Source organism: Aotus nancymaae, unplaced genomic scaffold (genome assembly GCF_030222135.1).
Source record: "Aotus nancymaae isolate 86718 unplaced genomic scaffold, 86718_ANA_hifiasm-v0.15.2.pri h1tg000016l, whole genome shotgun sequence".
NCBI lineage: Eukaryota > Metazoa > Chordata > Mammalia > Primates > Aotidae > Aotus > Aotus nancymaae.
Window position 1 is genome coordinate 76,088,505 of NW_026988428.1, and position 27,203 is coordinate 76,115,707.

General features: G+C 40.9%; 1 protein-coding gene and 1 non-coding gene across 2 annotated transcripts; both read left to right on the forward strand.

Moving 5' to 3' along the window:
• The first annotated feature begins 469 nt into the window (after positions 1-469).
• CREBL2 (cAMP responsive element binding protein like 2) lies at positions 470-25,264 on the forward strand. Its single transcript, XM_012447693.2, has 4 exons — positions 470-743; positions 17,113-17,310; positions 18,541-18,685; positions 22,393-25,264. Exons 1-4 carry the CDS (start codon positions 729-731, stop codon positions 22,395-22,397), a joined length of 363 nt encoding a protein of 120 aa, XP_012303116.1. The 5' UTR covers positions 470-728; the 3' UTR covers positions 22,398-25,264.
• LOC135275528 (small nucleolar RNA SNORA5) lies at positions 11,481-11,613 on the forward strand. The gene has a single exon (XR_010343150.1). It is a non-coding gene; the product is annotated as a small nucleolar RNA SNORA5 (small nucleolar RNA).
• Positions 25,265-27,203: the final 1,939 nt, after the last annotated feature.

Below are 27,203 nucleotides of genomic sequence, written 5' to 3' on the forward strand. Positions count from 1 at the left end.
CCAAATTGTTTCCCAAGGTAGCTGCACCATTTTACATTATTAGTTTTTGTTTTTCGGTTTTTTAAATAAAGAATCTTTAAGGTTTCCTCAGCGTCCCAGAGAAGGGCCTGCTCCCGGCATCCCGCCTTCAGGGCTGCCTCCGCAGAGCCCCGAACTCCCCTCCCCGCCCTGCCAGGCCCTGGCACTTAAGAGCCAAAACATCAGGTCAGGCGCACTTTGGGCCTGCAGCCCGGCCCCGCCTCCTCCGCGCTAGTAGGCAAAAGAAAAACAGCGTCCCCTTGCTGAGGCTATGTGGACGTTGTAGTTTTTTTCCCAGTCAGCAGCGCAGAGACTGCGATAAGAAAAACCACAATTCCCAGAACACGACGGTGCTACGGCAGCCGAAGGGATCATTCCGCGTGCAGCCTTCCCGCCCACTCTCAGGTCTCGGCGGCTCTCCAGCGCGTCTGTAAACACCCGGAGACTGCCATGGAGGGGGAGGAGGAGGCGGCGGCGGCGGCGGCGGCGAAGGGAGGCGTTTGGGGCCGCCTCCAGGGTCCGCTCTGCCATTCCTGAACTGGTCCCTAGTCCCTGTGACTGTGGCATCAGGGAAGCGAACTGTTAGGCGAGAGGAGGAGGCAGCCAGAACCATATCCCCTTCTTCCTCGGGGCGGGGGCCGGGCCGGGCCAGCTGAGCCGGGGGAGGACTCCGGGAGGGAGTGCCTGGCCGGGCCAGCCTGTCTGCCGAGATGGATGACAGTAAGGTAAGTATTGTGGTTTGCACGCGCCGCCGCCTGCTTGTCGCTCAATGCTGGTCCCGCGGCTGAACCTCCGCTGTGTAGTCCATGCCAACACCCAACAGACACCTGCCTGAAACATCCCTGCGCCTCTCCAGTCACTGCCCGAAGGTACCCAGCCGGGAAATCAGGGAACGCCGGGGCTCCGTTTTTCCAGGAAGGGCCCTGGAAAATTTTCACTCCCAGGCAACCCTGTTTGCTAGCTTTTTAGTTCTAGTCCTTAACTTGCCTGTCGAGATAAGTAAAGAAACTACTGTGCTTTTTCTTCTTGCACTCTTTTGCTGCCTCTTACCCTGTCTCCCGTTTGGAGACTTTAGTGCACCCTGAACCAGCCTTATTCCCCTTGACGGTTCCCCTTTCTTTTCTCAGGCTCCCTTACTCAATGCCCCATTCATATAATCAGTTCACTCCCACTCTGAGGTATTTTCCTGTGGTTGGTTGGAACACTGCTAAGCTCCTGTTGCTTTTTGGCCAGTCTGGAGTTTAACCTCCTCTGGGAAACCTTCTCTAAAAAAAAAAGTGATTTTCTTCTTGTTAACCTTAACATCCCATCACTATTCGATTTCCCTGTAAAAATCGCTTACTTTATGATTGTAAGATAATAGGTAATGTTCATTATTGGTTAATCCATATAGTTTATCTGTGTATAGCCTTTTTTTTTTTTTCTTTATTTTTTGAGAGGGAGTTTCGCTCTTGTTGCCCAGGCTGGAGTGCAATGGCGCCATCTCGGCTCACCGCAACCTCCACCTCCCGGGTTCAAGCGATTCTCCTGCCTCAGCCTCCGGAGTAGCTGGGATTACAGGTATGCGCCACCACGCCCGGCTAATTTTGTATTTTTAGTAGAGACGGAGTTTCTCCATGTTGGTCAGGCTGGTCTCAAACTCCCGGCTTCGGGCGATTCGCCACCTCGGCCTCCCAAAGTGCTGGGATTACAGGCGGGAGCTACCGTACCTGGCTGCCTTTCTTTTTATCTACCCACATTAGTGTATTTTAGTTTTATTTCCTGAAGATAGGGATATTCAGGGATTTGCTTTTTGATGTTTCACGATGTTTTGGAATTGGACTTTTTTATTTTAAGGAATCAGACTTATAAAATTTGCCTTTTTTTTTTTTTTTTTTTTTTTGAGACGAAGTCTCGCTTTTGTTGCCCAGGCTAGAGTGCAATGGCACCATCTCCGCTCACTGCAACCTCTGCTTCCTGGGTTCAAGCGATTCTCCTGCCTCAGCCTCCAGAGCAGCTGGGACTGCAGGCGTGCTCCACTATGCCCGGCTAATTTTTTTTTTGTTTTGAATTTTTAGTAGAGACGGGGTTTCACCATGTTGGCCAGGATGGTCTCGATTTCCTGACCTCGTGATCCGCCCGCCTTGGCCTCCCAAGGTGCTGGGATTACAGGCGTGAGCCACCGCGCCCGACCAAATGTGCCAGTTTTTAAAGTAAAAACCATCCTTCCCTGTGTTTCCCAGCGTCTTATGTTTCACAGTCTCTGGCATACTCTTTACGATAGCTTTGTCTGGGTGCCTTTTTTTGCTGCTGCTGCAGTTTTTGTTTCACATGTCTTCAGAGGGATTCAAAAAATTTCCGACTTCTCTGTGCTCCTTGTTTTATTCTTTCTTGTTTTCCCTTCCTCTTCATGTAGAGGACTGTGAGAAAAGTGACAGATGGAAGGAAAAGCCCACTGCAGTACTCTGGAATTGGGACTCACCTAGAGAAACGGATTGCTTGTGAATTAGCAAAGCCCTCTTAATAGGAAGTGGTATTCCCAAGACAGAAGGGGGGCATGTTTCAGGAAGCTGTCAGCTCTTAGAGTACTTAATATGCTCAATACACACATTAATTCCCTTGGCAAGAATCTTGCCCTTGTTTGTTTATAACAATGCCAACAGAATGCGGGATAACATTGTAGACTCTTCCAGTTTGGGCATAGTAACATTCGTGGGTATGGTATTGGGGAAATGGTATTTCCAAGAGAGAAAGGGAACGTTCTGAAGGTTTTCCAGAAAAATCAGCAAGTAATTTTTTGGTTTTGTTTTTGCTTTGAATATTTGTTTGGGGAGGGGGCATCACACTTTTTTTTTTTTTTTTTTTTTAAAGACAGAGTCTTGCTCTGTCACCCAGGTTGGAGTGCAGTGGCATGCTCTCGACTCACTGCAACCTCTGTCTCCGGGGTTCAAGCAATTCTCCTGCCTCAGCCTCCTCAGTAGCTAGGACTACAGGTGTGTGCCACCATACCCAGCTAATTTTTTATTTTTAGTAGAGACAGGGCATTTGGTCAGGCTGTTCTCGAACTCCTGACCTCAGGTGATCTGCTTGTCTTGGCTTCCCAAAGTGGTAGGATTATATATAGGTGTGGGCCACCGTGCCCTCTGGGATCTCACATTTCTATTCATAGAGAAGAAGTTCCAGTAGCTCAGGCTCCTTTCTACTGGCAGTGCAGGCTGGTGCTTCAGTTGAACCCAAGTACCTTTCTTTTTAGTTTCCTTGTTTTTTTTTTTTTTTTTTTTTTTTGAGATAGGGTCTTGCACTGTTGCCCAGGTTGGAGTGCAGTGGCGTGGTCACAGCTCACTGCAGCCTTGAACTCCTGGGCTCAAAGCAGTCCTCCACCTCAATCGCCCAAGTAGCTGGGACTGCAGGAAGGTACATCCATGCCCAGCTAATTTTTTGCAGAGATGAGGGTCTCACTGGCTTCTTTATCTGATCATTTTCCTTCACAGGTTTCCGGAAGCTGGCAGCTCTTAGAGTGCTTTATATGCTCAATCACACATCAATGCTCTTGGCAAGAATCTTTCCCTTGTTTGTTTACAGCAATGCCAACAGAATGCTGGGTAACATTGTAGACTCTTCCAGTTTTGCCATAGTAACATTTGTAGGACATTACTTTTATTCCTTTTTTTTTTGAGACAGAGTCTCCCTCTGTTGCCCAGGCTGGAGTGCAGTAGCACCATCTCAGCTCACTGCAATCTCTGCCTCCTGGGTTCAAGCAATTCTCCTGCCTCAGACTTCCTAGTAGCTGTGACTACAGGCATGTGCCACCATGCCCAGCTAATTTTTTGCATTTTTTTTTTGAGACAGGGTCTCGCTTAGTTGCCCAGGCTTGAGTGCAGTGGCGCTATCTCGGCTCACTGTAACCTCTGCCTCCCGGGTTCAAGTGATTCTCCTGCCTCAGCCTCCTGAGTAGCTGGGATTACAGGTGTACACCACCAGGCTAGATTGATTTTTGTATTTTTAGTAGAGACAGGGTTTTGCCATGGTGGCCAGGCTGGTCTCAAACTCCGGACCTCAAGTGATCTGCCCTCCTCCTCGGCTTCCCAAAGTGCTGGGATTACAGGCGTGAGCCATTGCACCTGTCCAATTCTTTGCATTTTTTAGTAGAGACGGGGTTTCATCATGTTGGCCAGGCTGGTCTCAAACTCCTGAACTCAGGTGATCTTTGTAGGGCATTCCTTTTTAAACAGTCCCCATTCCATTGATGTCTGCAAGATCACCTTTCTTATAGGTTTCCATGTATGTGGCCAGAGGAACAACTCCATGTTTCCTAAAAGGCCTGGAGAACATCTGTTGGTGCCTTTTCTTTTTCTCTTTGTGTTCATGATTTTTGTAAATTACTGGAAGATGGCAGTTCCAGCTGAAAGGCAGAAATAATATTTCATAAAACTCTTTGCTAGCTTGATCTTTCAGTGTTAATTTTGAAATTAAATCTTAAGGCTATATCCATTATCTTGTCCAGAAAATAATACTAATGTTATGGCTGTTTAAGAAGAGTAGAACGTATTCTTTATTTTTTCTAACTTGAGATTCAGAATATATTCTTTCTGATTCTCAGTTTTTTCCTTTTCAAACCTTTGAAACATTTAACAACCTTCTGATAGTCTTCAATAATTTCAAATAAGTCCAAGAAAAATACATAGGATTTTGGGCTATTTTACTTAGCTATAAGATCACATAAAGGTTGTTTCTCAAACTAGCAATCTGGTAGGGTGGGGAAGGTTCAAAATGTCATTGTTTAGCCTAAAAGAGTGAACTTAAAATTTGAAGGTAAGCCATCCACGAATTACTTTCTAAAGGATACACAGGTAAGCAAAATGAATTCAATTCTCACTCTTTATTCAGTCATTGTTTTTATAAGTACTTAAAAACCAGCAGCTTTGAAAACCTTAGTGAGTATCAAAAAGAAAACTCATTTTAAATGTCTCTGGTTGGAGAGTGCCTCTGGAGTACTCTACTTGCACTTCGAATGCGTGTTGTAGTTGTAGATGAGTAATATTTACATGTCACGTATAATACTGGACTCTCCTTCAACAGTCAGGCAGTGTGAAACTGTCCTTACGTAAGGCTTTGGCAGCTCCCAGCCCTGCCTTTTCTGTGTCCTAGTTATAATCCCACAGAATTGTACTGTCCTCCTAGTATATACAGACATACACACAAAACACACTCTTCCCTCACATTCTGTATGAGTCACAGTCTCTGGTTCTGTTTTCCTCAGTATAAGGGAAGACGAGGATTGGGGTTTGGAAGTATGGTGGCTGTGCCAGTGAGAGCATAAAGGATGACAAACTGGCTGACAGCAAGTCCAGGGCAACAGGAAGAGGACAGAGTAGGCAGGAACAGCAGTTATAGAGAGGTAGTATTTGAGTGAGTAGGTCAGGAACATGATGATGATGTGAGGACCTTTGTTTATAAAGATTCTATATTCTGAGTTGTTTTTTTTGTTTGTTTTTTTGTTTTTACCAGTGGTGATAAATGAGTTTGCCCCGAGTTCCCCACACTCTGCCATCTAGCCGGCTGGAGTGAGAACAGGACAGATTTGAATGGGGAACAGCTTTGCCTCCAAAGTGTCTAACAGTGTGCCTAATATAGCATAAAGTACTCATTAATAGTGATTGAATTGAATTGGATCAGGGTGACATTAAGGAGATTGCCCTGATATATGCAGGCTTTATTAAGTGTGCTCCAGCTGAGCAAACCAGCCAGCACATACAATGGCATATGAGAGAAATAAAGCAAGAGATAGATTGGGCATCTCAAAGTGAGGACTTAGAAGTGTGTTAAGTAGCAGAGCTCAAATACTAACTGAGCAGATCTCCTACGAGGCTAATTGGGAAGGAAAAATCTCAGCTAACTTATTTAACCTTTTTGAGCTTTCATTTCCTTATCTGTTAAATGTGGTCAATAGGTGAGGCCTTGGTGAGGATTAGGGATGATGCATTTAAAGTTCTAGTACAGACTCTAACACATGGTAGGCTCTCAAAACACGTTATCATTATATTACCTAGCAGTGATTCCTTGGGCCTTACCACAGTGCAGTATGTCCCTGAGATGCTCATTTTAGTAATTTTTAAGTATATGCTGTTGTATAAGGTTTGCAGCACCTACACAACCCTTTGCTCCAGACTATGCCCTAGGTGGGATGGGACATAAAATGAACTTATGTTCTGTCCTGAATTGTTAGATAGTGTGAGAAAGGTAGTCTCCTGAGGACATGTCCATGTTTACCACTAGGAAAGTATGCTTGTTTTTATGAAAGTTTTTTCTCCTTGGCCAGGCGTGGTGGCTCACGCCTGTAATCCCAGCACTTTGAGAGGCCAACTTAGGTGGATTGAATTCAGGAGTTCAAGACCAGCCTGGGTAACATGGTGAAACCCTGTCTCTTAAAAAAATACAAAAAATTATCCAGGTATGGTGGTACATGCCTGTAATCCCAGCTACTCAGGAGGGAGGCTGAGGCACAAGAATCACATAAGCCCAGGAGGTGAAGGTTGCTATGAGCTGTGATCACTCCAGCCCAGACAACAGTGTAAGACTCTATCTCAAAAAAAAAAAAAAAAGAAAAAAATAGAAATGTGTTATTTTCAGAGGCTTTGATCATAGATAGAAGGTTCTCATTGTTTATTTTATGTTGGACTTTATTGAATGAACACATGAATACATTGAAATAGCCTAAGGTGTCAAGATCCAGTTGAGGGACCAATGCAGGAGTGGGCCGGTGACTGGCAACAGCATGCCAACGTGGGCTACCATTTCCCTCCATACTTCCTTTCCACCTTGTGCTCTATGTGATTCTCTGGAAATGAGGTTTCTTACACTTTCCTTAACCTTTTAACCCCCTCCCTCTGCCAAAGTCTTCTGATTCTTTCCAGTTCTAAGTAGTGCTAGTTCTCAAAAAAAATTTTAATTTGGCAAAAAGATCTCTTTGACATTCCCACATCTATCCTTTGGCTCCTTAACCATCCTCTGCTGAGTTGGAGCTACCTTCTCTGGGCCATGCCTTGCAGCCCAGACATTTTCTGCTTTTCCTGTCCTCTTATTCACATCAACACTTTCTACAAGACCAAGACAGAAGAGCCATGTCATCTATTAAACACATCTCTGACAGTTGATATTAATGTGCTTTCTTTCTTTTCTTTATTTTTTTTGAAACGGTCCCACTCTGTTGCCCAGGCCAGAGCACAGTGGTGCAATCATAGTTCACTGCAGCCTCTACCTCCCTGGCTCAAGTGATCCTCCCACTTCAGCCTCTGGAATAGCTGGGACTACAGGCACCTGCCACCAAATCCAACTACAGAAGATTAATTTTAAAATATCTTCTGTAGGGATGGGGTTTCACTGTGTTGCCCAGGCTGGTTTCAAACTCCCGAGCTCAAGCCATCTATCTACCTTGGTCTCCCAAAGTGATGAGATTACAGGCATGAGCCACCATGCCTGAAAGGCTACCTTCCTTTCCTGTCTAGGTTACATGCACATTTCAACTTGAGTACCTCTACAGATAGTTCAGAAACCAAGGAGTAATTTTTTTTTTTTTTGAGACAAAGTCTCACTCTGTTGCCCAAGCTGGAGTGCAATGGCGTGATCTTAGCTCACTGCAACCTTCACCTCCCGGGTTCAAGCGTTTCTCCTGCCTCAGCCTCGTGAGTAGCTGGGACTACAGGCACGCACTACCATGCCCAGCTAATTTTTGTATTTTTAGTAGAGACAGGGTTTCACTATATTAGCCAGGCTGGTCTTGAACTCCTGACCTTGTGATCTGCCCACCTCAGTTTCCCAAAGTGCTGGGATTACAGGTGTGAGCCTCCATACCTGGCCACCAAGGAGTAATCTAAATACCACAGAAACCAGTTGAAATCTAAGTTTAAATAACCTTATTCAGAATGTTTTGTCCTCTAAGATTTTCAGAAAAGTTTATTGATTCATCCAACATTTGTTGGACACCTAATACATATGAGACATTGTGCTAGGCAGTGGAGTTGCAAAGATGATTATGAGTTTGTAACTGTTCTCAGGGAACTTATATTTTATTGGGTGAGGCAGACACAGAAAAGTAATTACAGTACAGTGAGGTAGAAAATGAGGGCAATAGAAGCAAAGCTCTTTTGGGGCACTAACAGTGGGTGCTTAACTGTCGAGGTATGTCAGACATGGGTTCACAGAGTAGGAATGAATCTTTAAAGAACTGGAGTCCCCTCCAAAACAGGAAAGATGGAATGTCCTCCACTAAAGCATCTTGCACAGGAAAGTAAGTATTTTGGTACAGCTAGAGAAGGATCGACAGACTTTGTGTAAAGGGCCATGCACACCATATGGTCTCTGTTGGAATTATTCCACTCTACCGTTGTATCATGAAAGCAGCCACAGCAGAATGTAATGAATGGGTATGACTATGTTCCAATAAAACTTTATTTTCAAAAACTGGGCCGGGTGTGGTGGCTCACGCCTGTAATCCCAGCACTTTGAGAGGCCTGGGTGGTCAGATCACCTGAGGTCAGGAGTTCGAGACCAGCCTGACCAACATGGAGAAACCCCGTCTCTACTGAAAATACAAAATTAGCTGGGCATGGCGGCAAGTGCCTGTAATCCCAGCTACTCAGGAGGCTGAGGCAGGAGAATCACTTGAACCTGGGAAGCAGAGGTTGCAGTGAGCGGAGATCACGCCACTGCACTCCAGCCTGGGCAATAAGAGCGAAACTGTCTCGGAGCAGGGGAAAAAAATATTGGCAGCAGGCTGTATTTGGCTTGCCAGTGGGGTCGTAATTTGTTAACCCTGAACTATAGCGTGAAGCACAAGTAGTGGTGTGGTCAGAGATAAGGGTGAAAGATAAGCAGGGACCAAATTGCAATATGCTTGGCAGATAAGGCTGAGAAATTTGGGTCAGTATCTTTCAGTGCGGAAGAGACCTGCTGAACCAGATTCTTTTGAGATTGGGTCTGGGAATTTGAATTTTAATAAGCTTCCCAGTTGAGTGGCTCTTATGTGTAGTGAGGTTTTAAAACCAAGGCCATAGATGTTGGGGAATCATTGAAGGGTTTTAAAGCAGAGGTGACAAAATCAGATTTGTGTTTTTGAAGAAAAATGCCAATGGCTATATGGAGAACAGATTAGGGTGAAAATGTAGGAACTGGGACAAGACCAGAGGCAGATGGTCCAATTATGAAAGAACATGGGTTTTAGTATATGACTTGAATTCAAGTCTCATTTTCACATTTTCTAACTGTTGTGATTTTGGACAGATTATTTAATCTCTTTAGATATTACTTCCTTCAGATACAGATTGGGTGTGTTAATAAGGACCTTATTGAGTTATTGTGAGAATTTAATGTATGTGTGAACTCATACCAAAAGAACTTAACACATACTGAGTTAAGCAAATCCTGGTCTTTTTTAACTTCTCACTGGTGTGATTAGATTGCACAGAAGAAAAGCCTGGACTGAAGACCATATTAGAGACTTTACAATGTAAGTTGCAGTTGATGCAGCTGCATAAAATCCCTTAAGGATAAGGAGTGGAGAGAATAGAGAGCTAAAGAGAGCCGTGGAAAACTCTAAAGTGATCAGAAGATTCTTGAAGAATAGGACTCAGCAAAATAAACTGAAAAGAAAAGTCAGTGATGTAAGAGAACCAGAAGACAGGGCTGTTATGCCATCAATCCAAGGGTGAAGAGATTTTTAAAAAGAGGACTAATCATTTGCAGGGATGGGGGAAGGCATAGTGGTTGAGAGAGGAGAAGCAGAAGTTAACTCTCAGGCTAAAGATGCCTACTTGATCTTTTTCCTGTCGACTAGAAAAACTGGTAGAAAGTTAGCAACAGGAAGGTGTGAGTAGACTTTGCCGCTTTCTGTAGACCTGGCAAATAAAAAAAGAGAAAAAGCCTAACCCACAGCTGTGAAGGAAGTTATGGTAGCCCTGACACCAAATGAAAATACTGCTGCTTGTTTTGTTTTTTCTTTAAAGTGGTAAAGAGCAGTGGCTAGCCACATTCATATTTATCTTATTTTTCTTTAATCCGTGGGAGATAACTATTCTCTTCCCGTTTTTAAGAGAAAGACAAAACAAGCCCTCCTGTTTTCCTCTTTGGCTGAGGCTGCTGGCACTTCTTCATGTAAATACAGTAGTTCTCTAACCCTTAACAACTTGAAACTTTTATTAGTCACCTTAATTAGAGCATCAGGATGTAAATAAGTGTAAAAAGGGTGTTAAAAGAAGAGTTCTTAATTGGTTTTCAGATTTTACATCCCTGAGAGGGAGCATTTCTTTTTAACGACTTCTTTAAAGTTGGTGGTGGTAGTAGTAGTAATTTAAATCACTTTCAAAATATTGCCGATTTTTCTTTCTCATTTATTCATTAAATTATCAATCTTTTAATAAATATCTCTTAAATGCCTAGCTCTGCGCTTTATACTATGGAGGTTACAAAAGAAGTAGAAAACATAGCTTTTGTGCTTGAGGAGCTCAGACTACTTGGGGAGATAGAAAAATGTGTGAGTCCACTAAAAAATATATATATAACAAAACATATCAATTCTGTGTGATATTAACTCTGTGTTCCAGAACTCTGAAGAAAAATGACTTATGAACTGAGGATGGTGGTCAGTGAGAGCTTCAGAGAAAATGGGCTAGAACTGATCTTAACAAAAGAAAACAAGATTTGCCCTTTTGGATGATGGGGATAGAGGGAAAACAGAAATGTAGCTCTAGTTAGAAATGCGGGCAATGGGGTTCAGGCTGGTGGTCTCTAATGAGACTGGTTTGACTTGATACAGAGGGTGCCTGCTGGGAATAATGAAAGAGAAGAGTGACTTGAGGCGGGAATCCTGGATGCAGTGGGCTGAATGGTGGCCCCTAAAAAGCTATGTACATGTCTGAATCTCTGGAACCTGTGGTTATCACCTTATGTGGTAAAAGAGTGAGTGTTACCTTGTATGGCAAAAGATGTGATTAAGGATTTTGAGAGGAGGAACTTATCCTCCATTATCTAGGTGGGCCCTAAATTCAAGGACAAGTGTCTTTATAAGACTAAGGCAGAGGGAGCTTTGATGGACAGTTGAGGAAGCAGTGAGACCACTTAGGCAGATTGGAGTGATGCGGCCACAAGTCAAGGAATGCTGGCAGTCACCAGAAGCTGGAGAGGCAAAGAATGGATTCTTCCCATGGCCTCCAGAGGGAATGCAGCTCTACCAGATTGCTCCAGTTTGGACCTTCAGAACCAGAGAATAAATTTCTGTTGCTTTAAGCCACCACATTTGTGGTAATTTGTTACAACAGCCCTAAGAAATGAATATATTGTATATGGTGACTTAGTAAGTAGTGCTGAGCCACAGGTGTTTTCTTGAACTTGAGGGTGACATGGCCAGGGGCCATTAGAGAAAATTTATTTCTATAATGGTCAGGTATTACTTTTTTACAGTGAAGAAAAACACACAAAAGTTATGAAAAGGCAGCCGTGTCAAATTCAGTGCCTGTCCTTCACATGGTAGGCACTGGCCCAGAAGGCTGCCACAGAAACACTGTGACTCATGGGCCCTGTTCTGTGTCTCAGGCTCAGGGATAAATTTGGTTATAGACACCAAGCGAAAAACAAAACAAAATAAACAAACAAAAAAAGTTATGAAAAGAAAGGTTAATCTGCCAGCTCTTTGGAAAATGAATTGACAAGGGAAGTGGGGTAAAAAAGAAGAGATGGTAGGGAGATGCACTGGAAATCTGTCATAATAATCTGTGAGTAGTGCTCTGACTAGTGTTGGGGTATCAGTGAAGTAGGATATTTCCCTGTTTTGTGGGACTTGCAACAGGAGTGCCTCATATACTCAGCCTACCGCTCTCAACTCCTTGCAGGAGGGAGCATGTGAGCAAATGAGAGAGGGAACTGGAGTGAATCAGCACTGGAATTGACCAGCCATTTTGATGCTGGAAATAGTGAACTTCATGAAGACCCATGGCAGCATCCAGGTTGGGGGGGTGCCTGAGACTTCCAAAGCCCCAGAGGGAGTGTTACAATGCTCTGTTGAGTTCTGCCATCTGTGGCTGTCTCAACTGTTAATAGCTCAGTGGACTGTTTGCCTTTTCATGTGAGGCAGCTGGCCTCCACCAGCAAGGGCAAAGGACCAGTGTGACAGCCTTTTATAGCTGCACTTGTGGCTCCTAAGCTCTTGTCCAGCGTCCAGGTAAAATGAGGTTGCACAAACGAATTGAAGGATGATGAATTCAGGGGATTTTATTTCTGACGAAAGTGGTTCTCTGCAGGAAGGGGAACTGAAAAGGGGATGAGATAGGTAGGTAATCTTCCCTTGAAGTCTAGCTGTCTCTGGCCAGACTCTCCTCTGAAGTTACGCCATCAATCCATTCCTCTGAAGTCAAGCTGCTTCTCTCTGACGTCTAGCTATCGTCTCATCTACCGGCTGAATCTGGGGTTTTTATAGGCACAGGATGGGGTGGGGCAGAGCCATGGGCGGTTTAGGAAAAGGCAACATTCAAGTGGAAAAATAGGGATGTAAGTCATTTTGGGCTGCCATTTCAGGCTTTTTGGCTTGAGGATGGATTTTGCCTGGGACCCACCCTTTTCTGTCTGAATTTTCTGCCCCCTATCACTGTCAGGAGGAATGGAGAAGAAGAGAGAAATCAGAGGTTTATAAAGGAATACATTGGCATGACTTTAGTGGGTGGGCATGGAGAGTCGCAATAATAGGGGGAAACTTCAATGGGGTGTAAAATGAAAAAGTTTGTTAGTTAACCTCAGCACAACCCTTGAGTGCCTAATATAAAAGTGAATTGTGTTAAATGAATGACTATACAGCATGAATACAACAGTGCATTTAATGCACCTGTCAGTGTTAGAGCTTTTTCAGGGAATTATATGATCAGGTTAATGAGTCCTGTCTAAGATGAGAATGGGAATAGGTATGCTTGATGACCTTCTGACAGGTTGCTGTGTTACAAATCTGGGGACTTGGGTTCTAGTCCCTGCTCTGATGGAAGTCTCTGGACTAAAATCTGGTCATCTATGAAATGAAGAGATCACATATTCATGTCTGTGTCTATGTACACATATCCCTCCACCACCAGCATTCTTGTCTATATTGATATTCCTCTGTCTGCAATGTTATTATTTCATGGCTGCTGCTTTTCACTTGTCTATATGCATCAAGGTTAAGTATCCTATTGTTTTGTATTTATCGCTAGAGTTTTACAGTGTTTGGCATAATGTGGGTATTTTTCTTTTCTTTTTTTTTTTTTTTTTTGAGACAGCGTCTCATTCCGTCACCAGGCGTCAGGCTGGAGTGCAGTGGCATGACCTCAGCTCACTGCAACCTCTGCCTCCCGGGTTCAAGCAATTCTCCTACCTCAGCCTCCAGAGTAGCTGGGACTACAGGTGCGCGCCACCATGCCCAGCTAATTTTTTTGTATTTTTAGTAGAGACGGGGTTTCACCATGTTGGCCAGGATGGTCTCGATCTCTTGACCTCGTGATCCGCCTGCCTTGGCCTCCCAAAGTGCTGGGATTACAGGCGTGAGCCACCACGCCCGGCCAATGTGGGTATTTAATAAAAGGTCACTGAATAAAGGAATTAATGTGCCCCTCTTTACCTGAAAAGATGAGGATGATAGTTCTTACCTCATCTGAGGTAGTGTGAAATAACATGAGATAGCATGTAGAGTGCCTAACTCAAGGCCTTGTTCGTAATGAGTGCTTTCTGACCACACACCCTGAATTTATGTTTTTATTCTGTTTGTCCTGAAAAATGGGATGTAAATAGTCCAGGAATCTTTGGAATAGGATTAAATGTGGGGTGCTGGAGGCTTCCTCATTTTAAGAAGCCCCAGTTAACTCCTAAAGAGCATGCAACTCTTAATTATGTGTTCTCTTTCTGTGGAAGTTAAACCTGTTGACTGTGAAGCCTAGGCCATCCATAATTTCCTCAGGCCTTTGCAGACTGGTTTCTATTTTGTCTTTTGCTGTAATGGTTAATTTTAGAATTATCAGCAACCCCCCTACTTTATTAAGTCCAGTTTTATCTTAATTCTCAACCTTAAAACTCATGAGTTAGAACCTTATGCTTGACCCCTCCCTTCCAGAATACTCATTCTCCTCATAAGTTCTGTGTCTGTGCTACCTTGATTCTTCCCTTTCAGCTATTCCTTTTGCTTTTTCAGGTTCACTAAGTAACCATGTCTCTTTTTAAAAATAATAGCTTTATTGAAAGGTAATTCACAAACCATAAAATTCACCCTTTTAATTTGTTCATTTTCTGATTTTTAGTATATTCACAGAGTTGTGCAACGATCACCACTATCTAATTCCAGAACAGTTCCATCACTCCAAGAAGAGAGTCTTATAAACAAACTGTGGTACATCCCTCCAGTGGAATACTATTTAGCAGTAAAAAGAAATGAGTTGCTAGGTACACCTTTAGTTCCAGCTACTTGGGAGGCTAAGGCAGGAGGATATTTGAGCCCTAGAGTCTGAGACCAGCCTGGGCAACATAGTGAGGTCCTGTTTCTTAGGAAAAAAAAAAAAGAAAAAGAAAAAGAAACAAGCTATCAAGCCCTGAAAAGTCATGGAAGAGCCTTTAATGTATATTGCTAAGTGAAAGGAGCCATTTTGGAAAAGGCAAAATTATAGTAAAAAGTTCAGTGATTGCCAGGGTTTCAGAGGAGGGAGGAATAGATGGAGCACAGGGGATTTTAGAGCAATGAAACTATTCTGTATGATACTGCTTATCAAAATTCATAGAATATACAACACCAAGAGAGAACCCTAATGTAAACTATGGACTTCAGTTACTACTAATAAATCAGTATTAGTTCACCAGTTGTAACAAATGTACCACACTAATGAAAGATGTTAATAATGGGGGAGCTGTGAGAGTGGAGCGGGGATAGTATGGGAACTCTGTACTTTTCTGCTTAATTTTCCTGTAAACCTAAACAGCTCTTAAAAAGGAAAGTCTATTAATTTAAAAAAGAAAAAAAGAAACTGAGACCATTAACAGGCACTTTCCATTTTTTTCTTCCCCTTCTCAGCCCTAAGCAACCATTAATTTACTTTAAGTCTCTATAGATTGGGAATAATACAATATTTGGCCTTTTGTATTTGTCTTCTTTCACTTAGCATAATGTTTTCAAGGCTATCAGTATTGTACTATGTGTCAATACTTCATTCCATTTTATAGCTGAATAATGTTCCATTGTGTGGATATACTGCATTTTGTTATCTATTCATCAGTTGATGGACACTTGCGTTGTTTCTGCTTTTTAGGTATCACGAATAACAGTGCTGTGAACATTGATATACAAGTTCTAGTGTGGACATATGTTTTCATTTCTTTTTGGAATATACCTACGATTGGAATTGCTGGGTTATAAACTTTATGTTTAACTTTTTGAGGAACTGCCAAAATGTTTTCCAAAGTGGCTGCATTATGTTACATTCCCACCAGCAATGTATGAGGATTTCACTTCCTCCACATCTGTACCAATACTTGTTATTGGCTAGCTTTTTATTACATAAGCATCCTTGTGGGTATAAAGTGATATATTTTGTGGTTTTGATTCACATTTCCCTAATGACTGATGATGCTGAGTATTTTTTCATTTGCTTATTGGTGATTGTATATCTTCTTTGGAGAAATGTCTATTAAAATCCTTGCCCCCTTTTTAAGTTGGGTTGTGTTTTTATTATTGAGTTGTAAGAGTTCTTTATGTATCCTAGATACAAGTCCCTTATTTATGATTTACAAATATTTTCTCCCATTCTGTGGGTTGTCTTTTTATCTTGATTATCCTTGAAATACAATTTGGTAGCTTGTACTTAGCATATCTGAGAAACCATTGCCTAATCTAAGGTCACAAGGAGTAACTCCTGTTTTCTTCTAAGATTTTATGGTTTTATCTCTTACATTTAGGCCTTTGTTCTATTTTTTAAAATTTGAGAAGGAGTCTCACCTTGTCATCTAGGCTGGAGTGCAGTGGTGTGAACATGGCTTCACTGCAGTCTTGACCTCCTGGGCTCAAAAGATCCCCTCCCACCTCAGCCTCCCAAAGTGCTGGGATTACAGATGTGAACCACTGTACCCAGCTTGTTCAATTTTTAATTTTTGTATATGGTGCAAGGTAGGGATCCAACTTAATTATTTTATAAGTGGCTATCCACCTATCCCAGCACCCTTTATTGAAAAGACTATTCTTTCCCCATTGAATCACTTTGGCACCTTGTTGAAAATCAATTGACCATAAATGTAAGGATTTATTTCTGAATTCTCTATGCTTTTCCATTGATCTGTATGTCTGTCCTTTTGCCAGTTTTATACTGTCTTGATTACTGTAGCTTTCTAATAAATTTTGAAATCAGAAAGTGAGGCCTCCAGTTTGCTTGTTTTTCAAGATTCTTTTGGTTATTCTGGGTCCCTCATATTTCCATATGAGAATTTTAGGATTAGCCTGCCAATTTCTGCAAAAATGAAGCTGAGATTTGATAGGAATTTTGTTGAAACTATAGATCAATTTGAGGAATGTTGCTTTCTTTATAGTAATAAGTCTTCCAGCCCACTAACATGTGCTGCCTTTCCTTTTATCAGATCTTCTTTAATTTCTTTCAATGATGTTTTATGGTTTTTAGTGCACAGATTTTACACTCCTTATGTTAAATTTATTCCTAAGTATTATATTCTTCTTTAGGCTACTGTAAGTGAAGTCATTTTCTTAATTTCATTTTCAGATTGTTCATTGATAGTGTGTAGAAACACAACTGATTTTTGTGTATTGATCTTGTATCCTGCAGCCTTACTCTATTCATTTATTAGCTCTAATAGGTTTTTTGGTGTGACAGGGAGCAGCAATAATTCTTTTGGATTGGATTTTCTACGTATAAAATCATGTCACCTTCAAATAGCAATAGCTTTACTTTTTCTTTTTAAAGAGCCAGAAGACATCTGATGGGATTATGCTTTCTCAGTTCCATAGGCTGCACGTATGTTTTGTTTATAAATGTTCTCTTTGCTAATATGCAGCCATAGTCACTTTGCTGTACACAGAACTAAGGGAAAAATTATTTCTTCTCTTGCTTGCTGAAGGTGGTTGGAGGCAAAGTAAAGAAGCCTGGTAAACGTGGTCGGAAGCCAGCCAAAATTGACTTGAAAGCAAAACTTGAGAGAAGCCGGCAGAGTGCAAGAGAATGCCGAGCCCGCAAAAAGCTGAGATATCAGTATTTGGAAGAGTTGGTATCCAGTCGAGAAAGAGCTATATGTGCCCTCAGAGAGGAACTGGAAATGGTAAGAAAGCATCAATAGACACATGAAAAAATCACCTTAACAGTCAAATAAATAATACATTAAAATACGAAGATACCAGTTATCACTTGTCTAGTTGGAAAACATTGGAGAGAATATTAATCTGTTAGCCAGGATGGAGGCAGGTTGACATCTTCATACACTGCTAGTGGGCGCAGAGTGTACATGACTGTTAAACTGAAGGACTGTTTATGAGAAAAGACAATGGAAAATAACCCAGATGGACAACAATAAAAGACGGGTTAAATAAATTTTACTACATTTGTATATTGGACTACTTTGTAGCCAGTAAAAATCACAATACACATATATTTACTGACGTAGAAAGATACAATATATTGCTAAGTGGACAAGGCAATACAACAATAGGTATGCGTAGCATGCCATTTGTGTTTAATTGAATTTATTTATTTTACATGTTTTATTCGTTCATTGGTTCAGACTTTGGGCAGTGGCTGTAAAAATGTAAAAGAGAGTAGATAAGACAGAATTGAAACTCTATTGTGAGCTGAGGGTGGAGGTGACAGAAGAGAAAGATATTACCGTGATCATTACACAGCTGGGACAGGCTTCCACAGGTTTTTAGGAAGTAAGACAGTAAGGTTGGAACATGAAGAGAGGGACATGAATAGTGTTGTATATATTGTCCAGATATATACTATTCAGTAGATATTTTTGATATGTTGAATTTGACCTATGCTATAAATTATTTCTTACCTTCTGCATTGTAAGCCACTTGAGGGCAGAAGCTTTGATCAGCTTTGTCTTTGTAGACCCTCGAAGTCCCTAGTGTGTATTCTGGTAGATAGTAGATGTTTAATGATTACTTGTTAAAGAGAGAAAGGAAATTACTAACATTTATTTATTTATTTTGGGAGTAGAAATAATACTGTGACAATTATAAAAAAAAAAAGATGAATTCTAACTAGTGGCACACTGTGGGGAGATGTCCTTTTAACCACAGGGGGCTTTTAAATCTGAGCCACACTCCAGTACATCCAAGACAATTCAGCAGCAGTTTCTCTACCTCTTCTGAAAGATGGCAGATCTCATAGATGTCCTCAGTTACAAATAGGTAATACCATGGAGGGTGGGATTCCCAGCAACCAACGTGACCTCTAGCCATGGGAGTTCTTATGTCTAGCATTTCTACCAGTGGTTCCTAAACTCTGATGAGTAGAAGTTCATTTAAATATGTTTTACATATTTCAGTACAAGCAGTGGTGCATGGCAATGGACCAAGGAAAAATCCCTTCTGAAATAAAGGCCCTACTCACTGGAGAAGAGCACAACAAATCTCAGCAGAACTCAAGCAGGCATACCAAGGCTGGGAAGACAGATGCTAATAGCAATTCCTGTGAGTACAGTGGGAGAATTTATATTTAAGAAGGTATCTTGGCTGGGCGCAGTGGCTTATGGCTATAATCCTAGCACTTTGAGAGGCCAAGGTGGGCAGATCGCTTGAGCTCAGGAGTTCAAGACAAGCTGGGGCAGTGTGGCAAAACCCCATCTCTATAAAAAAATACAAAAATTCGCTGAGCTTGGTGGTGCATGCCTGCAATCCCAGCTATTCGGGAGGCTAAGGCAGGAGGATCACCTGAACCCAGGGAGGTTGAGGCTGCAGTGAGCCATCATCGTGAGCCCCTGCCTCAAAAGAGTAGAAAAAAAAGAGGGTATCTCAAAGTAGGGTTTCTGTTGATCACTTTTCTTAGTATGTCTTTTTTTTTTTTTTGAGACAGAGTCTTACTCTATCGCTAGGCGCCAGGCTGGAGTACAGTGGCACAATCTTGGCTCACTGCAACCTCCGCCTCCCAGGTTCAGGCAATTCTCCTGCCTCAGCCTCCTGAGTAGCTGAGACTACAGGCGCACGCCACCACGCCCAGCTAATTTTTATATTTTTAGTAGAGACGGGGTTTCACCATGTTGGTCAGGATGGTCTCGATCTCTTGACCTCATGATCCACCCGCCTCGGCCTCCCAAAGTGCTGGAGTATATCTGTAAATAAAATGTGGATGCCATTTGTAACACACTAATAAGCAAGTGAAATGGCATTAGATTCTGGCTAGGTGTGATGGCTCATACTTGTAGTCTCCCGCCAAGGCAGGTGGATTGCTTGAAGCCAGGAGTTTGAGACTAGCCTGGCCAACATGGTGAAACCTGTCTCTATTAAAAATACAAAAATTAGGCATGGTGGTATGTGCCTATAATCCCAGCTACTCAGGAGTCCGAGGCACAAGAATTGCTTGAACCTGGGAAGTGGAGGTTGCAGTGAGCCGAGATTGTGCCATTGCACTCCAGCCTGGGTGACAGAGTGAGACCCTGTCTCAAAAAAAAAAAAAAAAAGAAAAAAGAAAAAACGAAGTGGCATTAGATTCTAAATTAGATTCTAAATGGCATTAGATTCCAATTAGATTCTAAATGCATTTTTTTTTTGAGTTGGAGTTCCCTTCTTGTTACCCAGGCTGGAGTGCAATGGCACTATCTTGACTCACTGCAACCTCCACCTCCCAGGTTCAAGCGATTCTCCTGCCTCAGCCTCCCGAGTAGCTGGGATTACAGGCATGCACCACCACTCCCAGCTAATTTTGTATTTTCAGTAGAGATGGGGTTTCTCCGTGTTGGTCAGGCTGGTTTCAAATTCCCGACGTCAGGTGATCAGCCCACCTGGGTCTCCCAAAGTGCTGGGATTACAGGTGTGAGCCACCACACCTGGCCTAAATGCATTTTAAAATGCATTTTGCATGGAGTCTATAAAGAGCAGCTGATAAATTTATTGAAATTTTCTTATTAATAGACTTAGTCCATAAATGGGGGTGGCACTAATCTCACTTTTTGTTAATAATGCTACCTTTTATTTGTATTTTGATTTACAGTTTACAAAGTACTTTCATTTATATTTATCTTAAATATTTCCTCCAATGATTGCGTTAAGGAATTATACATATTTTATTTTATGAGACGGAGGCTTGCTCTGATGCCCAGGGTGGAGTACAGTGGTGTGATCTCAGCTCATTGCAACTCCCACCTCCTGGGTTCAAGCAATTTTCTTGCCTCAGCCATCTGAGTAGCTGGGATTACAGGCGGGTGCCAGCACACCCAGCTAATTTTTTTTTGTATTTTTAATAGAGACGGATTTCACCATGTTAGCCAGAATGGTCTCGATCTCCTGACTTTGTGATCTGCCCGCCTCAGCCTCCCAAAGTGCTGGGATTACAGGCGTCAGCCACCACGCCTGGCAGAATTATACTTATAGATGAAGAAGTAGCAGAAAGGCTGAGTAAGGTGCCTAAGATCACACAGCTTTAATGGTAGAACTTGTCCTCACCTAGTCCAGGCTCTCTAGTACAGTAGCCCATCACTGTAAGGATTGTTTTTAATTGAGGCAAAATTCACATAACATAAAAATTTCCAGAGCCATTTAGTATATTCACATTGTTGTGCAACCATCACTTTTATCTAGTTACAAAACATTTAATCACCTCAAAAGAAAATCCTGAACCCATTAAGCAGTTATTCCCCATTTCCTGCTTCCCCCAGCCCCTGGCAACCATGAATCTGTCTTCTGTCTCATAGATTTACCTATTCTGTATATTCATATTTCATATACATGGAACTTACATAGTATGTGACCTTTTGTGTCTGGCTTCTGTCACCTAGTATAATGTTTTCAAGGTTCATCCACATTGTAGTGTGTGTCATTAGTACTTAATTCCTGTTTATGGTCAAATAATATTCATATATATACAGTTGTTTATCCATTTATGGACATATGCTTTTACCTCTTGGATATTGTGAATATTACTGCTATGAATATGTGTATACAAGTATATGCATACCTGTTTTGAATTTATTTGTATATATACCTGGGATTCAAATTGCTGGGTCAAATGGCAATTCTGTGTTTAATTTTTGAGGAACAGTCAAACTGTTTTCCACAGCAGCCAAAACAGTTTACATTCCCACCAGCAATGTTTGTCTGTCCAATTTTTCCACATCTCACCAGCACTTATTTTCCATTTTTTGAAACTCTAGCCATTCTAATGGGTATGGGGTGGTATCTCATTGTGTTTGATTTGCATTTCCCTAATGTCTAATGATGTTGAGCATATTTTCATGTGCTTGTTGGAGAAATGTCTAAGTCCCTTGCTCGTGTTTTAGTTGAGTTATGTTTGTTGTTGAGTGGTAACAGTTTTTTACTGTGGTTATAAAACCTTTATCAGTTAAATGATTTGCAGATATTTTCTCCCCTTCTTTAGGCTATCTTTCCACTTTGTTGATGGTGTTCTTTGATGCATAAAATATTTTAATTTTGATGAAGTCCAATTTATCTATTTTTGCTCTTTTGTTACTGATGCTAAATCCATTGCCAAATCCACAGTTATGAAGATTTACCCACCTCATGTTTTCTAAGAATTTTGTGGTTTTTACTCTTTTATTTGGGTGGTTGATCCATTTTGAATTAATTTTTCTATATGGTGTAAGGTAGGATGTTGCATGTGAGTTTCTAGTTGTCCCAGCAACATTTGTTGAAGAAACTGGAAAGGCTTTGAAATGAATATATCCTATGTTGATTTCTTCATTATTGTGATTACTCTGGGAGTACTTTAAACAATTATAAGGAAACATTACAAACTTTTTTTTAATTAACTTTTTTTAAAGTCATCCTCTGGAAGCACAGAACAAACTTTTTATCTTTTAAATATTTTTTACAAAATTGAGGAAATTGACTTTTTGATAACTTTTATTAGATGACATTTGTCTTCATCTAGGTTGACAAGTACACTAAAATCTCAGACTCTATCACTGTAAAATTCACCCATGTAACCGAAAACCACTTCTACCCTAAAAGCTACTGAAATGTTTAAAAATTAGAAAAAACATTTGCCTTCATCTAAATTGAATTAATGGGAAAAAGCCAAATCAGCTTCTTTTTAGTCTGTATTTTTAAAAATTAGCCTGAAGATACTAAACTGAAAAAAAAAAAAATTCATGCATCTTAAAACAGATTAATCAAACTTCATTTACTTTAAAAACATTCTTACATTGGTAACTTTTATTTTTCAGGGTGAAGATTATATAAAATGATAAGTCAGTGATTGAAGCCTATATTCTGATTCCCATGGAAGATGAATGGACAAGAGTGTACTTCTTGGCTCCATTTACTACCTACTGCTCAGTAGTCATCTCTGTAAATCTGCAATTTCTACCAAAATGTGTGATCATAGATCTCAAAGGATCTTGCTTTAACTTTTAACACCTAGAAAATCTACAGACATTCAGACCTGTCTGGGTTTTGGTATTGCCACCCATGACATTTAACATGTTGTGATGCTTGAAAACACAGGAGTAGAGAAAATGGATGAAGATTGTATTTTTGCACCTTAACTCCACATTGCTTTATTGGTTAATTTATATTCTTTCCATGTAATTCATGTAATTGTATGTCTGTGTGTGTTTATGTGTCACCGCCTTTCATGTTTTTGATTGCCCTACAGAGAGAAACCAGATGAGCTGATTACTATTTATAAGTTCTCAGTCTTTATGGACCTAATCTTATTTTTATTTACTTGAGTAATTCTTATTCTCTGCATGAACCATGATTTCTCCTGTGAGCCATTCCAGCATAAGCTGTGAATATGTATTAACAAATATATACATTTCTATTTTTATAATCCATAAGGATATGCCTGTTTTAAATAACATACATGTTAACAAAATCTATCAGGAAAACTCTCAAGACAGCGTCTGTTTAAAATCTTTGTTGCTGTCTTCTCAAACTATATTTATAAAAATTTGCTAGGGCCAAATTCATACTTGGAGAATAATTCATCAAATTTTATTTTTAAGTGAAAAGTAACCTTTCAGGCATTTTAGCAGCATACATTATCTTGACAACCTAGGGTATATATGTACGTATGTTTCTTACTGTATGTCTATATATGTATCTGGGGAGGACAGGAGTGAATGTTCACACACATTTTCTTATATACTCTACTAAATTGGAGAATTTTTCTGAAGAAAATAGGATGAAACTAGCTGCTGAGATTGAGTTTCTGCCTTAAGATTTGGAACAAAAAAAGGGACAAATTGCTGGTAGATCTACTAACCGAAGCCATTACCAGAACGCTTAATTTCTGCCTGGACATAAATTGCCTGACAGGTTCTGAACCAGCCAGGCTATGCCTCCACTGTAGAGGGAAACACTGGAGCTGGAGTTGTACACAGCACCGCAGCTAGTGGGCCTGGCTGGGGGTTCAGAAGGGCAGGGTAGTTCTTTCCAGTTCCCCTTGCAGCTACACTTATTTTCTTCCTGACTACCAAATAGTGATGGTTGAAGAATCAAGCTCATAATGTCATATACCCAGACAGACCCAGGGATCTTTTGATTTCTCCAGTGAGATACTTTATCACTCTCTTCTCTTCCCCATGGTTAAAACAGGAGTTATGTTCTCTGTCGCTGCTAAATTATTCTTCACTCAAGTGAAGCAAATATTTAGCTTCCAAACAAAATATGTTTTGTTCTGAACTGGCAGTTTAAGAGGAGATATCGTAGTTTCCATTGTCTTTGAGGAAGGGCATGAGATGGACCACATAGTTTAAGATTACAAGGTACTTTCCCTCTTCTCTCAGGCCATGCATTTGAATAAAGTGCCTCCCCTTAGCCTGAGCTCCTAAAGACCTCTTGTACTTGGGTTGCAAACTCAGATCTCTAGTCTAGTCTAGTCTAGTCATGTGTGACTGTGTACTGACATACCACTAGCCCAGTTTGCTGGGTCTCTCTCTGTTTTGGAAGTTGGGGGTTTAATAATAATTAATGTCTTTTTAGGATCATAAATATAAAGAGGTTTGTTGATATTCAGGCCTTAAGAATTTAAAGGTTTTAAATACAGCATTCAGATTGTAATTGGGTATGTTTTTGCCATCTGGTCTACTCAATTGTATATTTTTATTTTGCAAAACAACCCAAGATTGACTTTATATTGCTTCGTTCAGTACCTTTTGAATTACCCTAGAAGAGTTGTTTTCATAACAAACATTCCAAAATGAATGTGGCTCTTCAATGGAATGTCTCTATTGTGCTTGAAGTATTTCTTCTCTGATTGTAATTCTAAATTACAGAGTCATTTGAGCTTCCTCCCTTCCCGCTAGTATCTTTATAGGAGCAGGGAAGAGCAGTGACTTTGTCTTCAGGTAGAGGATGTGTAATTTTGCGTGAAGTTAAATTACAGTTTATTTGAGGTTATTCCTAAACCTATTTATTTGGTATTTTGGAGGAGTTCACACTAAGAGAACGTTGATTGCCTCGGCTGTTGTGCTGGCTGCACACTTTGGTCACTTTTGAAGCATGTTAATAAATGTCACTGATTAAAACAGCTGGAGCATTTCCTTCCCATTCCAGTGAAGGAGCAGCATAGGGAAATCCTGGCACCCCTCACCTGTGATGGCAAGAAGGCTGAGAGTCATGGAGTCCAGGAGAAGGTGCTGCTCTCCTTGCTTTCTGAGTAAACCAAGTAATGTTTTCGTTTTCTTATTTTCCCAAAGAAAGAAAGATAAGGGGGCAAATGTATTTGTATATTTAGACCAGTCAAATTCTGTCATTATTTTAGCATCAACCTGCTGTATATTAGAGCAACTGAATATAATGCAGAATAAGTTTGACTAGATCAAGTTTTAAGATATGGTTGAAGTTCTTTAAAAAGTTTTCTATTTTATCTAAAATTGTTTTCTATTATATCTAAATCAGAATGATCTTCCTGCAGTAAATTCACATCACTGTTTGCCAGCTAATTGACAGTGTTTATCAGCATCACTATGTAGCATTCTATTTTAGCATCTTGGAATTATGATCATTTGATTTGGCTAATTACAAAAAGTATAGGTTTAAACTAGGCTTACCTTGAGTTAAAATAAAGGCAAAGAAAATCTAAAAACATAATTGTTGTATTTCACAAGAAATCAGTTGCGTATTATCCATTACATATTTAGTTTTTAAAAGGAAGAGTCACCTTAAATTATTTTCTGAGTCACCTTGAATTATTTGATCTCTCAACCTGCTTTTTCAGTTCTGTAAAACAGGGAGGATAACTTTCACAGGACAATTGGTAGGTTAAATAGGAGTTATAGAAAACTGCTTGTTAAATAGGAAAGAACTACATTAAATTTAAATATTCACATTATCCCCGTGTTTGACTATTGTTAGGATTTAAATCACTAAAGATCAGTATATTTAGTGAGTTGGACTTTAAATATGTAGTATTGTAGCTATCACATTTCCCAGGTCTTTTTAACTATATCACGTCTATCCTTAGAATGTTATAGTTGGAGGCCCTTTTTAGCATTAATAGCCTTCTATTAATTAGACTAATTTTAAGAACAACTAATACTCCAACTGGCAATATCATCCTATAATTATCTGCATAAAGCAGCTTTTGGGCTACTAGGTAACTTAGTTCTCTTCTCCTATTCCATCCATTTTACTTAACTACAGGGTGGTCATGAATCAGGCATGACTGCCTTATAAGGTTGTGCTGATTTTGCACTGCACAAAAATACACAGTTAAGGAGGTGAATGGTCTTAAAAATCTAGTTTACATTCCCCTCAACAAGCTATGTGTGGAAGAAGGGGCTCCTGCCTTTTCACCAAGGTATACACGTGGCACAGTTCTGCTCAGAAGAGATGTCTTTTTCTAATTTGCCCAAAGGATACCTTTCTTAATTCCTCCACCGGGGGTGCCTTTTAAAAACTGTGTGAAACCTTGGTGTGTTGCAGCTGGCTTTTGCTGGCTCCCCAGAGGAGAACCAATTGTGTACAGCTCTTCCCAACTCAATTGTTCAGTGACATCAGGATAGTAGCTTTCAGTGGACAATGGTGGGAGTATTTACATCATAGAAATTAGTAATTGCTACAAATTGTGGATCCCCCACCCTCTCAGTCAGTTTCTAACACCACTGAAAAAGGCCCAATGTAGGCTAGCATTGCACTTACAGAGCAGGCACATTGGAGTCCCAAAGTGTGTATGATTGAAGAACACATAGAGCTGGAAGAACTCTTTTTATAAAGCTGTAGGCAGCTTGGAGATGTTCGTATCAAATTCAGATCAGTTCACAGACACATAGTAGTTCTGACTCAGAAACTTATGGGTCACAGAGAAATACACAGTCCAACTCTAGAAATGACTGGGAAGTGAATCAGCCAATTTTTTTTTTTTTTTTTTTGAGACAGATCCTTGCTCTGTCGCCCAGGCTGGAATACAGTGGTGTGGTGCTATCTTGGCTGACGGCAGCCTCTGCCTCCTGGGTAGCTGGGATTCAAATGATTCTCCTGCTTCAGCCTCCCGGGTAGCTGGGATTATAGGCATGCGCCACCACACCCAGCTAATTTTTGTATTTATAGTAGAGACAGGGTTTCACCATGTTGGCCAGGCTGGTCTCAAACTCCTGACCTCAGGTGATCTGCCCGCCTTGGCCTCCCAAAGTACTGGGATTACAGGCATGAGCCACTATGCCTGGCTGAATCAGCTGAATTCTTAAGCCTTGGAGTAAAAGCAGGCACAACTAATTTATCTACTGTGTTGTGACACAGTTCACCAGCCACTACTACATTGAGGAGGGCTAGAGCTGGACACTGAACTCTGGCTTACAGGCCATTTTGACTTTGCAATAAGATAAATATTTGGGCAGCAAAATTTTCCCATGATCCAACAGAACCAAACCCAATCTTACCATGCCTCAGCAACCCCTTCCTGAGAAGGAAAGCAGTGCCTGGCAAGCACATTATAAACCTGAGCCCAACATGTAATCAAGTTCACAGGCCAGATGTGACGACACCTGTGTCTAAGCTAGGTAGGCTTGAATAGCCCAGAACAAAATAGGCC